The sequence below is a fragment of the Solanum stenotomum genome, chromosome 7, assembly GCF_019186545.1.
Source record: "Solanum stenotomum isolate F172 chromosome 7, ASM1918654v1, whole genome shotgun sequence".
Classification (NCBI taxonomy): domain Eukaryota; kingdom Viridiplantae; phylum Streptophyta; class Magnoliopsida; order Solanales; family Solanaceae; genus Solanum; species Solanum stenotomum.
In genome coordinates, this window is record NC_064288.1 from 60,995,998 (window position 1) to 61,008,327 (window position 12,330).

At 36.8% G+C, this 12,330-nt stretch overlaps 2 protein-coding genes across 2 annotated transcripts in view; both read left to right on the forward strand.

The window, feature by feature from the left end:
* Positions 1-334: 334 nt before the first annotated feature.
* On the forward strand, positions 335-1,148 carry LOC125870416 (light-regulated protein, chloroplastic). The gene is made up of 3 exons (XM_049550851.1): positions 335-570; positions 709-876; positions 1,001-1,148. The coding sequence occupies exons 1-3, from the start codon at positions 407-409 to the stop codon at positions 1,074-1,076; spliced, it is 408 nt and encodes a 135-aa protein (XP_049406808.1). The 5' UTR covers positions 335-406; the 3' UTR covers positions 1,077-1,148.
* A 1,676-nt stretch (positions 1,149-2,824) lies between these two features.
* Positions 2,825-12,330, forward strand: part of LOC125870371 (protein NO VEIN-like) — a 34,047-nt gene continuing 24,541 nt past the window's right edge. The window contains exons 1-3 of the mRNA XM_049550788.1: positions 2,825-3,390; positions 4,676-5,013; positions 11,011-11,695. Of these exons, the coding sequence (XP_049406745.1) occupies positions 2,905-3,390; positions 4,676-5,013; positions 11,011-11,695 (1,509 nt within the window). The 5' untranslated portion in view covers positions 2,825-2,904. The remainder of the gene's footprint in view (positions 3,391-4,675; positions 5,014-11,010; positions 11,696-12,330) is intronic.

A 12,330-nucleotide genomic window follows, 5' to 3' on the forward strand; every position in this document is an offset into this window, starting at 1 on the left:
TTTTATGAGTTGAAGTTTCAAAAATTGGCTTGAAAAAATATATTTGACATTAACTTTTCAAAATCTAATTAAATTTCATGGCCAAACATATATTTGAAGATACAATAACATACCCATTATAATTCCACATGTGACGTCTAAAAAGGATAAAAAACGCCAGTTTAAAACAAACAAGATTTTTTATGACATTTTAAATAACTCCCAACCTTTCTCATCCTCCCTATAAACAAACAAAATCAACCATTAAACCTTATCTAGTTACAAAATATCTCTCCACACCTTATCCACTTAATAAGCTCACCACAATATAAAGTCCTATAAATTAGATGCCCCACTCCTCCATCAAATTCATCAACCTTCCTAGTAAATACATAATCATATTGAATTGAATTAATCACATCTCAAAATGCAGGCAGCTTTGTTTTTTACAACATCATCTATTCCCCTAGTAAAACCTCCCAAGCCCTCAGCAACATCACCTTTGAGATGTGTTTCAACTCATCTCAAAATTACTCACATTAAAGCAACTCCAGTTGACACTTCCACTGTTGACTATAGCTCCATGAACTCGTAAGACTCGAATTCTACCATAATTGTGTTTTAATTCGAAAGTTGTTTTATAAGAACAACATAATAGCATCTATAATGTAGTCGTTAAAGAGTTATGTACTTTAAAGTTGTCTTATAATATGTTTGATATATATTCAGATCAGTGTTTCCTGCTGAAGCTTGTGAGACAATAGGAGGAGAAGCTTGTGATGTTGAAATGTATCCTGAAACCAAACTGAAATCTACACCCTCAGCCACAGCCTCAAGCAATACTCCATCTACGGAGAGTGTAGACAGAGAATATCTTGCCTATAACGAACCTAAAACGTACGTAATCTTTCTGTTCTAATTTATGTAATATCATTTGATTTGACATTAAAAAAAAGTCAAAAAATTGATTTGACTATATATGTGAAGTGTTGTAATGTTGATTTTTTTTTCTTTCATGCAGTGTATTCTTATCAGAAGCTTGTGATGATCTTGGAGGAGAATTTTGTGAAGCAGACTATCAGACTGGAGTTTACTAAGACTAGTACTCTTGATTATTGTTCATATCTATATGTAGATAATTATTTAATAACATGAGTGAATTTATGCTACTCTATTTGAATATTATTTGAACTTTTTGGTTGTTTCAATTTGTTTGTCTTGATTACTATTAGTTGGATGTTACAAAATAGCACTAATGATTTATAAATTTGATAGACCTCGATTGGCTTAAGAAAAAACAAATCAAAGCAGTTCGAATAAAAAGTAACGGAAGTACAAAAGGTCGGATGATAACAAAAATAACTGATAGTAACAGAATGAAAAGTACACCAAACCAATAGAATAATCGAGGTACAAGAAATAACGTATAGTAATAAAAATCAAAGGATAAGAAATTACAGAAGCAATACTATGACTAATAATATGACAGACAACAAACAACACACAAATATCTATTAATTTATGAATTTTCTCACATTTATCTATCTTAAGCCCAAATAAAGAAAAAACTCAAACTAAAGAGAAGTGTTGATATTATTCTCTCGTGCTCCAATATTTGTCATGTTGGTAAATGAATTTTATTTGAAATACATGATATTTAAAAGTAATTATGAGCGATACATTTTCCATACAAATTGAGGTATCTATTAGAAATATTATCCAAAACACATCAGGATCAAGGTCTTACTAGTCAAAGAAGATTTTACTTAATTCACACAATCTCGAGGATAAATATACTGTACATTGATTAAAAAATAAGAAAGGGGATAGAGAATTTATCCAAAACTTCCTCACTTGTTATTATACACGAATTCTCAAATTAACTTAGCGTTTACTTTTAAAAATAGCTGATAGATATATAATATATATACGTATATTTCTCGAATTACCCCAAAAAAGAAAAAAAAAAAACTAAAGCATCTCATTTTGGCGGTTCATTTACCCATAGCCGTTTGAGTAAATAAATAAGAAAAACTCTTAAACCCTTCGAATTTGAGAAAATAATCAAAATAATCCTTCATATATAGGGTTTGAATTATTTTGATCCTTTATCTATACCATTCTATCAAAATAGTCCTTAATGTATACATAAAAAATATCATTTTGATCCTAATCCTAACAACTAACGAAAAGCATAAAAAAATCTGTTAAGTTTAACTGTGGATCCCACACTCTTCTTTCTCCCTCTTTCTTCCCCATTGCTTCTCCTTCATGTTCAAAAAAAAGAATATGAAGGAGAAGCAATGGGGAAGAACACATAAAAAAAACTGTTAAGAGCCTCACTGTTCAAACCGGTACTCTTAATTCTCACAAAATTAATATACATATGTAAAATCCATTTTTGTTGTATGCATGAAATTTAGGGGAAAATTGATGAAGTAAAATTAAAGTTGTATAGATGTAAAGATAATTGATGAAGATCCAGTATTATAACTTAAATTTCTGCATTGGAATTGATCTCGTATATAGGTGGAGAATCAGGACAAGGATCTAGCAAGTACCAGAGGTCTCTGTCGATGCCGGCAAGTCCTCCGACGTCAGGTATGCCGGTGACGCCGACAAATATATCGCCGACGGTACGAAAAGGGAATGTATGGAGGAGTGTTTTTAACCCAGGGAGCAATTTAGCTACATGAAGGAGAAGCAATGGGGGAAGAAAGAGGGAGGAAGAAGGGTGTGGGACCCACAGTTAAACTTGACAGATTTTTTTATGTTTTCAGTTAGGACCAAAATAATACTTTTTATGTATACATTAAGGACTATTATAATAAGATGGTATAGTTAAAGGACCAAAATAATTCAAACCCTATACCTGAAGGACTATTTTGATCATTTTCTCCTTCGAATTTCATCGCTTGCTCAATAATGTACGGACAGCCACCGGACAACGGCGGAAGCCGGCGGCGATCGCCACCACATCAGGGCGGAAGCCGGCGGAGGTCGCCACCACATCAGGGTGGAAGCCGGCGGAAGTCACGACCACAGCCACGGGAACAACATCGACGGTTTAATCAAAACTCCGATCATATTCATTCTTCTCAATCTCAAAACTACTACTTACCCCAAAACTCATATTTTCCAAATCAAAGCTCTAATTTGGGTTATACTCCATTTCACCAAAGCCCGGGTTTTCAGTTTTCATCAAGGAGTAGTCATGGTGAAGTTGTTGAGAGAGTTGATAGAGCTGTAATTAAGGCACGGAGAGACCTTTTAGAGGCTGGTGAAAATGTTTCAGCTTGGAAAGTTTCACAAGCTGCTTTAGTTATGCTTAAAGCTGATTCTTGGGATTCTTTGGGTATTAGAATGCAACAAGTCCCTTCTCTCTTTCAACTCATTGTTACCGATGGGAAGGTACAAATTTGTTTATCTTTTATGATTTTTGTACTCACTTTTAGTAATTTATGTTTGATACACATACAATGTAAATAGCTTAAATTGTTGTAGGAAGTGGCGGAGCCACATGGAAAGATGGGTATTCATGGGAGAATTATACTGCATATATAGGATAAAAACAGTATCTTTAACAACATAGCAAGTGTAAGTCCATAAGTGAGGTATGGGGAGGGTAGTATGCATGCAGGCCTTACTCCTACTTTGGAAGGTAGAGAGTTTGTTTCCGATAGACCCTCGGCTTAAGGAAAGGCATATCAAAGCATTTCGAAAAAAAGAGAGGTTGTTTTAACATTGTAAAATTTTGAATCCCTTCAACATAAAAGAAAATACAGGTTCAAATCCTAGGTGTGCCATTTAGGATTTTCTCAATCACCTTGTTAGAATTCCTAGCTCTGCCATTGGTGTAGCAGGTTGTTAATTATTGTCTTTTAAGTAAAATGTCTATGGGCGAGTGTAAAAAGTAAGATGTATAAATTTGAACAAAGAGCATTTTTTTTTTAGTATTTTGGTCATCGTCTCATTTTGATATTTGACTTGAGATGTTTTAGACTACTGTGAAGTTTTTATCAGTTTTATCCCATTACTTCTAAGGTATCCAGAGGTGAATTTGTCAACCTTAAACATGAGAAAGTGAGTGTTCTGACTGTTAATAGGTTTTACTTTTTTTCCCCTTATACAGCTTTTTCTTTTCCTCCCTTTGTCATGAGAAAATTAACTAAAGTGAACTATGTGCTACTTGATTTTGAAACCTGCAGACAGTTGTTATGGAGACTGTTCATATGCAGTCCTTTTGCTCAGCTTGGTCATTTACATGGGTAGTGCTTAATCTTAGCTGTCTACACTTTTATTTTCTCTGTACCTCATTTTGATTTATTTCCTTCAATTTTTTTGGAGGCTATCCTCAATTCATTGGGTGTTGTTGTGTACTGGGCTTCATTTCAACTCTTAGATGCATTTGTTTTTGCATTTTACATTGCCAACTTACCCATTGAATGGCTCTATCCAACCCCGTACCTCACGTAGGGTTACATTATCCTCAAGTTGTAAGGATGACCCGGATGAGTTCAATAAATCAGTTTCCCAATGCAATGTGAAATTAGGGTGAAGCTTTGAGGTCATCAATCTTAAAATTCGCATTTTGTTGGACAACTTTCAAATTTTTTAATAGGTGGATGATTTTTCTTTCATGCTAATATGTTTTATGAAATACTAAATTTTCATTTTCCCATCTGTTTCTCTCTAGATTAATGCCTTCATCCATTGCTTTGTGGCTGTTCAAAGAATTACCACATTGTATGATTTGGAAGTAGCAATACTCAGGAATGAGGGGGTGGAGCAGTTTGAAGAGCTGGATTTGGGTCCACTAGTGAAACACCCACTTATTATCCATTATTTTTCTATCAGTCCTGGTGTGTCAGAAGTTTTCAGGATAACAAGTGTGGAGATCATATCCTTCCTTGCTGAGTACATGGATGCTGATAAAAGACGAAGAGTAGAGATAGATGAATTCTTGAACTTCATTACCGAGAAGAAATCCGCTGGTACAACAGAGAAACTCAGTGTGCGGATTCAAAGCTTGGGGTTTGTGGCATATTTTCGCTCAAAAGATTTTATTTGTGTTTAATTAAATATTACTTCATCCGTTTAAAAAAGAATGACCTCTTTTCCTTTTTAGTCTATTTCAAACAGAATAACCCCTTTCCTTTTTTGGCTACACTTAATTTCAGTTTTCCACGTGGCATGTTTAGAGCAACAAGATTTAAGGGTGTTTTGGCATATATTTGACATAACTTTGATTTAGGACCACAAAATTGAAAAGTTTTCTTTATTTTCTTGAATTCCATGCCAAGTCAAACTAGACCATTTTTTTGAAACAGAAGGAGTACATTATTACTTAAAAATTTTGTTCAATTAAATCTTTGAAATTAGCTTTGCTGTTGACCCCGACACTTGGTAGGGTACACGGGGGGTGTGGGCTTTGCAAAAATTATGTTCCATTAAATATTGTAGAATAGCTTCATCTCAGGGTATGCCACATGTGTTGTAGGAATATGTCACACCCCCAAACTAGGTGATTATCTTGACCTGACTAACATAAGCCATACTTATCCAACACATTTCGTAATCAAATCTCGAACATCCGTGGCAACAATGGAGTGTAGTAGTGCATATACATTTCAACTTACAATTCATGATCCTCAATACATTACTCAATGAAGACTTGTCTTGGAGTAAGCGAGGCGAGCTTAGAAAAAATATTTCAACACTTTTAAATACGGTTTGAATGGGTTGAGAGAGTGAGATTATACATGCATAGGATGATCTTGAGCAGAGCTGCTTTGATCTGGTTGTGTAAAAGGTTTAAGGAGGCCTCAGAAATTAAAGGGAAATCATTTAAAACTTGGAGATGCAGAGATAAGGCTATCCATATCTATTGCACTTTGAAGTTCAATAAATTTGGGAGGTTTCTTTCTGTAATTACAGTTAATGGAGAGGAAAGGTCTGTGATTATTTTACCAGAATTGCATTTAATGAAGGGTGGACCACTTTAATGCATAAAATTGAGAATTTCATTAATGGTGCCAAACAGCCACAAGAATTAAATGCAGATACGGGAAAACAAGTACAAAAGGGGAGAAGGGAAAGGGGAGTTACTAGGATGTCATTCATAGAAACAGATGGAGTGCAGGCCATTCTTCCCAAGCCTTGGAGAAGAACAACAAGGAAGGAACAGAACCACTGAAAAGAAGTTTTGTGGGAAGCTTCCCTGATTGTGACGAGATCCCATCTTGAAATGAGATTTGGAGATGGGCTCATCAAACATGGAAAGGCATCTTCAACATCCAAGTATTCGATATGAATGGGATCCAGTTTCTGTTCGAATTTCAATCAAGAAGGGATGCTGAAAGCGTCCTAGCAGGAAGATGGAAGAGAAACAACCACTACATGGAGCTGGAATGGTGGTCACCTACGGCGGGCGCCATTCCAATGCAAAAGAACTTTGATTGGTTTTGGGTTTGATCTTTTTTTGAGAATTGATCAAAAAAGGGGGGCGGGGGGGGGGGGGGGGGGGNGACTAAAACAAAAAGAGACATCTGTTGTGTCTACCAGCTGCAACCGATCCCATACCAAAAGAGATCAAGAATCTGGAGTTTCATGTTAAATTTGAAGAGGGAGAGCCAAGGAACAGAGGGAGAATATCATCCGCCAATAACCAATGAATCTGAAAATTTTCAACTAGAATGTGAGGGGGGTAAACAGTGAAGAAAAAATGGGGTTAGTACGAAGAGCAATACAACAATGGAGGGCAGATATTTGTGTGTTAGTAGAGACTAAGCTAACTGAGAATGAGACACAAGTGTATAGACAATTATGGCAAAATAGGTGGATGGGGGAATGTCATTTGAACGCAATTGGAAGGAGTGGGGGGATAGTAGTGATGTGGGACAAGAGATACTGGAGAGGGGAGGTGGTAGCAGATGCAAACCAAAGCCTGACTGTCAAGTTTGAAGGCATCAACCAAGTGCTTACCTGGTTCCTTAGTGCAGTATATACTTCTTGTGATACTGTTGCTAGGAGTGAACTATGGCAAGAGTTGATCAACATCAAGGAGGCTTGTAATGGACCATGGGTGTCTTGTAGTGACTATAACGTCACAAGATACCCGAATGAAAGATCAGAAGGGAATAGATTAATAGGGGCCATGAATGAATTCACAGAGTGGATAAATGAGATGGAATTCATTGACCCTCCACTTTTGGGGGATACCTACACTTGGAGAAGAGGAGACACTCACACATCAGTGTCCAGAATCGACAGATTTTTATATTCATCTCAATGGGATGAAGTGTTCACTCAAATCAAACAGAATTTGCTGCCTAGATTAGGGTCTGACCATAATCCCATTATGCTTGATTGTGGGGACCTAAACTTTAAGAAGTCATACTTTAAATTCGAGCAATGGTGGGATGAGAGTAGATGGTTTTGCTGAGAAGATCAAGGAATGGTGGATGCCTTCAATGTGAACGGCACAGGATCTTACATCCTGGTCTCTAAATTAAGGATGCTGAAACAGAAGTTGAAAGAATGGAGAGTTACACACAGAAACAATTGGAAACAGAGGAAGGAGGAAATCCTTCAGCAGTTAGCAGACCTAGAAAAAACCCAAGAACTGAGATTGCTTTCAGAGGATGAACTTCTTCAAAAGGTTCACCTAGCTATGGAGTTTGAGAAGGTGGCTAAAGAAGAAGAAATAGCTTGGAGACAAAGATCTAGGATACAATGGCTCAAACAAGGTGATAAAAATACAAAAAAATTTCACAGGATTGTAACAGCCCACAAAAGGTACAACTCTATTGATACTTTATTGGTGGAGGGGAGCTTAATTTCAGATCCAGAAGAGATTAAAAGAGAAATCACCAGTTTCTATAAGAAATTATACACGGAAACTGAACGGTGGAGGCCTGATTTCAAGTTGCAAGGTCTGAATACTATTAGCGAAGAAGAAAGAGATTGGTTGCAGAGCCATTTTGAGGAGGCTGAGGTGCTGAAGTGCATCAAATCATGTGCTAGTGACAAGGCCCCAGGCCGTAATGGCTTCCCCATGAGTTTTTTCCAAAATTTCTGGGAAGTCTTGAAATATGATGTTATGGAGGCAATCAATCAATTTCATGGGAGACATGAATTTGAGAGGAGTCTCAATGCCAACTATGTGGCCCTTATTCCAAAGAAGTCAGGGGTAGTCGAGCTGAAAGACTTCAGACCAATAAGTCTCATTGGAGGAATTTATAAAGTGTTTGCCAAGCTACTGGCAGAAAGAATGAAAAAGGTAATTGGCAAGCTAGTCAACAGACACTAGATGGCCTTCATCCAGGGTAGACAAATTCTAGATGCAGCCCTAATAGCAAGTGAATGTGTAGACTCAAGGATCAAAGGTGAAGCCCCAGGGATCATGTGTAAGCTTGATATTGAGAAGGCTTATGATCATGTGAATTGGAATTTTCTTGTCAATATTTTGAAACAAATGGGATTCGGAGAAAAGTGGTTGAAGTGGATAGAATTTTGTATTAAAACTGTTAGGTTCTCTATTTTGGTGAATGGAGAACCTGTTGGTTTTTGTCCCTCAGAAAGAGGATTCAGACAAGGTGATCCTCTTTCCGCTTTCCTCTTCATTTTAGCTATGGAAGGACTTAATAGTATGGTGAGGGTAGCCACTCAATAGAACTGGCTAAAGGCTTCAAGGTGGGCAACCAAGCTGGAGAAGATGTGCAGATTTGCCATCTTCTCTATGTAGACGATACTTTGATCTTTTGTGAGGCCAAGGAAGAGCAGGTATGTTTTATCAGGATAATATTAATAGTTCTTGAGGCAGTTCAGGGCTTTCTGTGAACTGGAGGAAGAGCAGTATGTTTCAAGTTAAGGATGTAACTAATATTCAGTGCCTAGCAAATATTTTGATCTGCAAAATAGAATATCTACCTACTACATACCTGGGGATGCCACTAGGTAACAACCACAAAGAGTTAGAGATATGGGATGGAATAGTGGAGAAAATAGAGAAAAAATTAGCCACTTGGAAGACACAATATCTTTCCCTGGGAGGAAGAAATACATTGATCAATGCAGTTCTGGATGCCCTACCAACTTATGTTATGTCTCTATTCCCCCTACCTGTGTAAGTGGAGGAGAGATTGGATAAGTTGAGGAGGAATTTCCTCTGGTTGGGTAACAAGGAAGGAAAGGGTATTCATCTGGTCAAATGGCAAGCTGTGCAACTCAGTAAGAAATCTGGTGGGTTGGGTGTCAAGAATTTAGGGCTGCAAAATATATCTCTATTATCAAAATGGTTGTGGAGGTTTGGTAAAGAGGATCATGCTCTTTGGAAGAATGTTATCATTAGCAAATATGGACAGACTGAGCAATGGACAACCAATACTGTGACTAGCACATATGGGGTCTCAGTTTGGAGGACTATCAATAAATTTGTGGCCTAAATTGTCTGGGAGCATAGGCAACAAGGTGGGTGAAGGGACTCGAATTCTATTCTAGAAAGACAAATGGATTGGCCAGAACTCACTCATGGAGGATTTTCCAGATTTATTTTCTTTCTGTGGCAACCCTGAAGCATCTATTGCTGAGACCTGGACTAACCAAGGATGGAATATCATCTTTAGGAGGCTTCTAAATGACTGGGAGGTTGAGAGAGTTGCCAGCTTACTGCAAAGATTGAATGATTTCTCTTGTTTAAATACCAGCCCTGATACAATCAGATGGAAACATGATAGGGATGGGAAATTTTCAGTTGGAAGATTGTACAGAAGAAATTTATCCTCACAACTTGGGAACATCCCTGGACCTTGGAAACAAATATGGAAATCTAATATTCCTACCAAGATCAAGTGTTTCACATGGACGGTATGTAGAAGAGCATGTCTGACTCAGGAGAAACTGAAAAAGAGAGGTTTTGAGATTGTCTCAAGATGCTTCTTTTGCAAGGAAAAGGAGGAAACAAATAGTCATTTGTTTCTTCATTGTAGAGTGACTTCTCAGGTGTGGCATATGTTTCTTAATATCCTCCAAAAACCATGGGTGATGCCTGAGCATACAGCAGATCTTCTAACCTGCTGGATGAGGAGAGGTGGGAGTAAAAAACAGAAAAAATGGTGGAGCATAGTCCCTTCTTGCATATGGTGGTCAATCTGGAAGGAAAGAAATAATAGATGTTTTGAAAATATTATTAATCCAATGCAGAAAGTAAAAGAAAATTGCATTAATACTTTATATCTTTGGTGTAAAGAAGAGGGTATAGATGAGGTAGAACAGCTAGTAGACTTCTTAGACTCTTTGTAATTATGATTACTTGCACTGTAATTTTTTTGATGGTTGACAGCATACCCACATTGCTGAGGAATACAACTTTATCTTGCTCAAAAAAAATAAAAAATATAGGTAGAAGCTTATTTTTTTTCAAATAAAAGAAGGTTGAAGCTGAAACTGTTGACCACCACTAGAATGATGTGGGGCTCACCTGTGAAGGTTAGCCCAAAACTTCAAATGTAGGTCTTCTATGCTGTGAATACTGAAAAGAAACAGTAAGAGGGAAATGGTGAGTCTATCAACTTAATAAGTGGATAATTGTCTACTTATATAGTCTTGGGCAATTCTCACCTACGAGCAGTTGGTTGTCCTTTTTTTCCAGTGATTAATTTAGAAGTGAAATGACTAGAATATCAAGCAGCTTCCTCACTTGAGACCCTTATTCCCATCTTTTGAAGAAGTAGACACTTATCTTTGTCACCTATTATTATCACTTCATTGAGTCTTGGTATTGAATGTTTTGAGGAATGATAAAATATAGTTAATCTTTGTAAATGAAGAATGACTTTAGCATTTTCGTGTCTGCGGGGTTTAATATATGCTAGCTCAAGTTAAAATGTGCTTTTTATGCTTCTTCTACATCTGCTGCTGACTAGTTTCTGGACATGTAGTAGTTGATATGGAAGTGGCATTTGTGTTCTATATTCAACAGAATTTGATCATTGGTATTTTCTCATGTATACTTCTTCCTTGCCCTTTCAGGATGCATATTGCATTTATCAAGAAAGCAAGACAGTTTGAAACTAGTCCTGTGAACAAATATCTTCGTACAGTGAAAAAAGAATCGAGCAAAAAAATCAGGAATCACGCTCTACTACCTGTAAAGGAGCAGCAGTTCGATGAGCATATTAGTACCATGTGTAAATGTATCAAAACATTTTCCTCAGCTGAGGAGGAGCTTTGTGGTAAACACATTAGGTTTATATCAGGTTCAGAATATGAGAACAGTGATGATGATCAGGATGAAAGTGCTTCACATAGCCAGAGCAAATTCCCAGTTGGAAATATCAAAAGCTCAGATAGACCAACCGCATATCCTTACCCATCAGCATCTGAAGAAATGATGCGGCTGGGTTTGAAAACTGAAGTTGAGATTAGTCCACACACCGCTAGTGGTAGTGATAAAAACTGTGAAGATATTGGGGAATTCAACAGAAAAAAAAAATATGATGGGGTTCAGAGTTCCCTGGCTTTACCTGAAAAAATACCCAAAAGAGATATGGTTCAGTCAAAGCTTTTTACTAGCAGGAAAAAAAAGGAAAAGAAAGTTGATAAGATGTGGAATCAAGGCTCAGATGTTTCAAATGATTTCTCACTTGATGATGATTCAATTAAGATGTTCGTTAACACTTGGAAGGAGGCATGTCGGATCAACAGAGTGGATGAGGTATCATTTATGACTTCGCTTCTAATTTTCCTACAACAGATATTGAACTCGTACATTTATCTCTAGGAAATGACACTGTCTCAAATTAACTGGCTTGTATATTGGATTTTTGTTAATTTTGCCACTTCCCTAAGAAGAGAACTAATTCAAAATGAAGACTTACACAGGATTTACTACCAAAGAGGATTTACAGTATCCTTTTTATACCTAAAAAAGGTTCAAGTTCTTTGAGAAGTTAAACTAATAGATGCATTTGTATCTTCTTTCATTTGAGCACTATAAATCTTCATCTCTTTCTTGAGAAAGATTAATGTCTTATTGATACCTCACTTTCTTACTGCTGAAGGGCTATGTGCAGAGCAAAAAGCAAAATTTTGATTCCTTTCTGAACTTGTAGAGAATCTATGAGCTCTAATACTGATTCTGCATCATTTATAAATTCTTCTATACTCCAACAACTAATCAGAATTCAGAAGTGTACAGTTAAAACTTGATATTCTGAATAGAGTTGGCTTTATCTTCAAATACCTGGAATTACTTTCTCTTTGCAATTGTCCACCAAATGCAAGCAAAGATAGTTTTTTACCATTTTCCTGCCCCTTGGTTGTTCCTTTCTTGTGCTAGCACCTGAGCGA

Excerpts from the sequence above, each read along its gene's own strand:
- LOC125870416 (XM_049550851.1), top strand. The coding sequence starts at position 407 with ATGCAGGCAGCTTTGTTTTTTACAACATCATCTATTCCCCTAGTAAAA. Across the intron at positions 571-708 it reads GACTATAGCTCCATGAACTC|ATCAGTGTTTCCTGCTGAAG; the intron begins GTAAGACTCGAA and ends ATATATATTCAG. Across the intron at positions 877-1,000 it reads GCCTATAACGAACCTAAAAC|TGTATTCTTATCAGAAGCTT; the intron begins GTACGTAATCTT and ends TCTTTCATGCAG.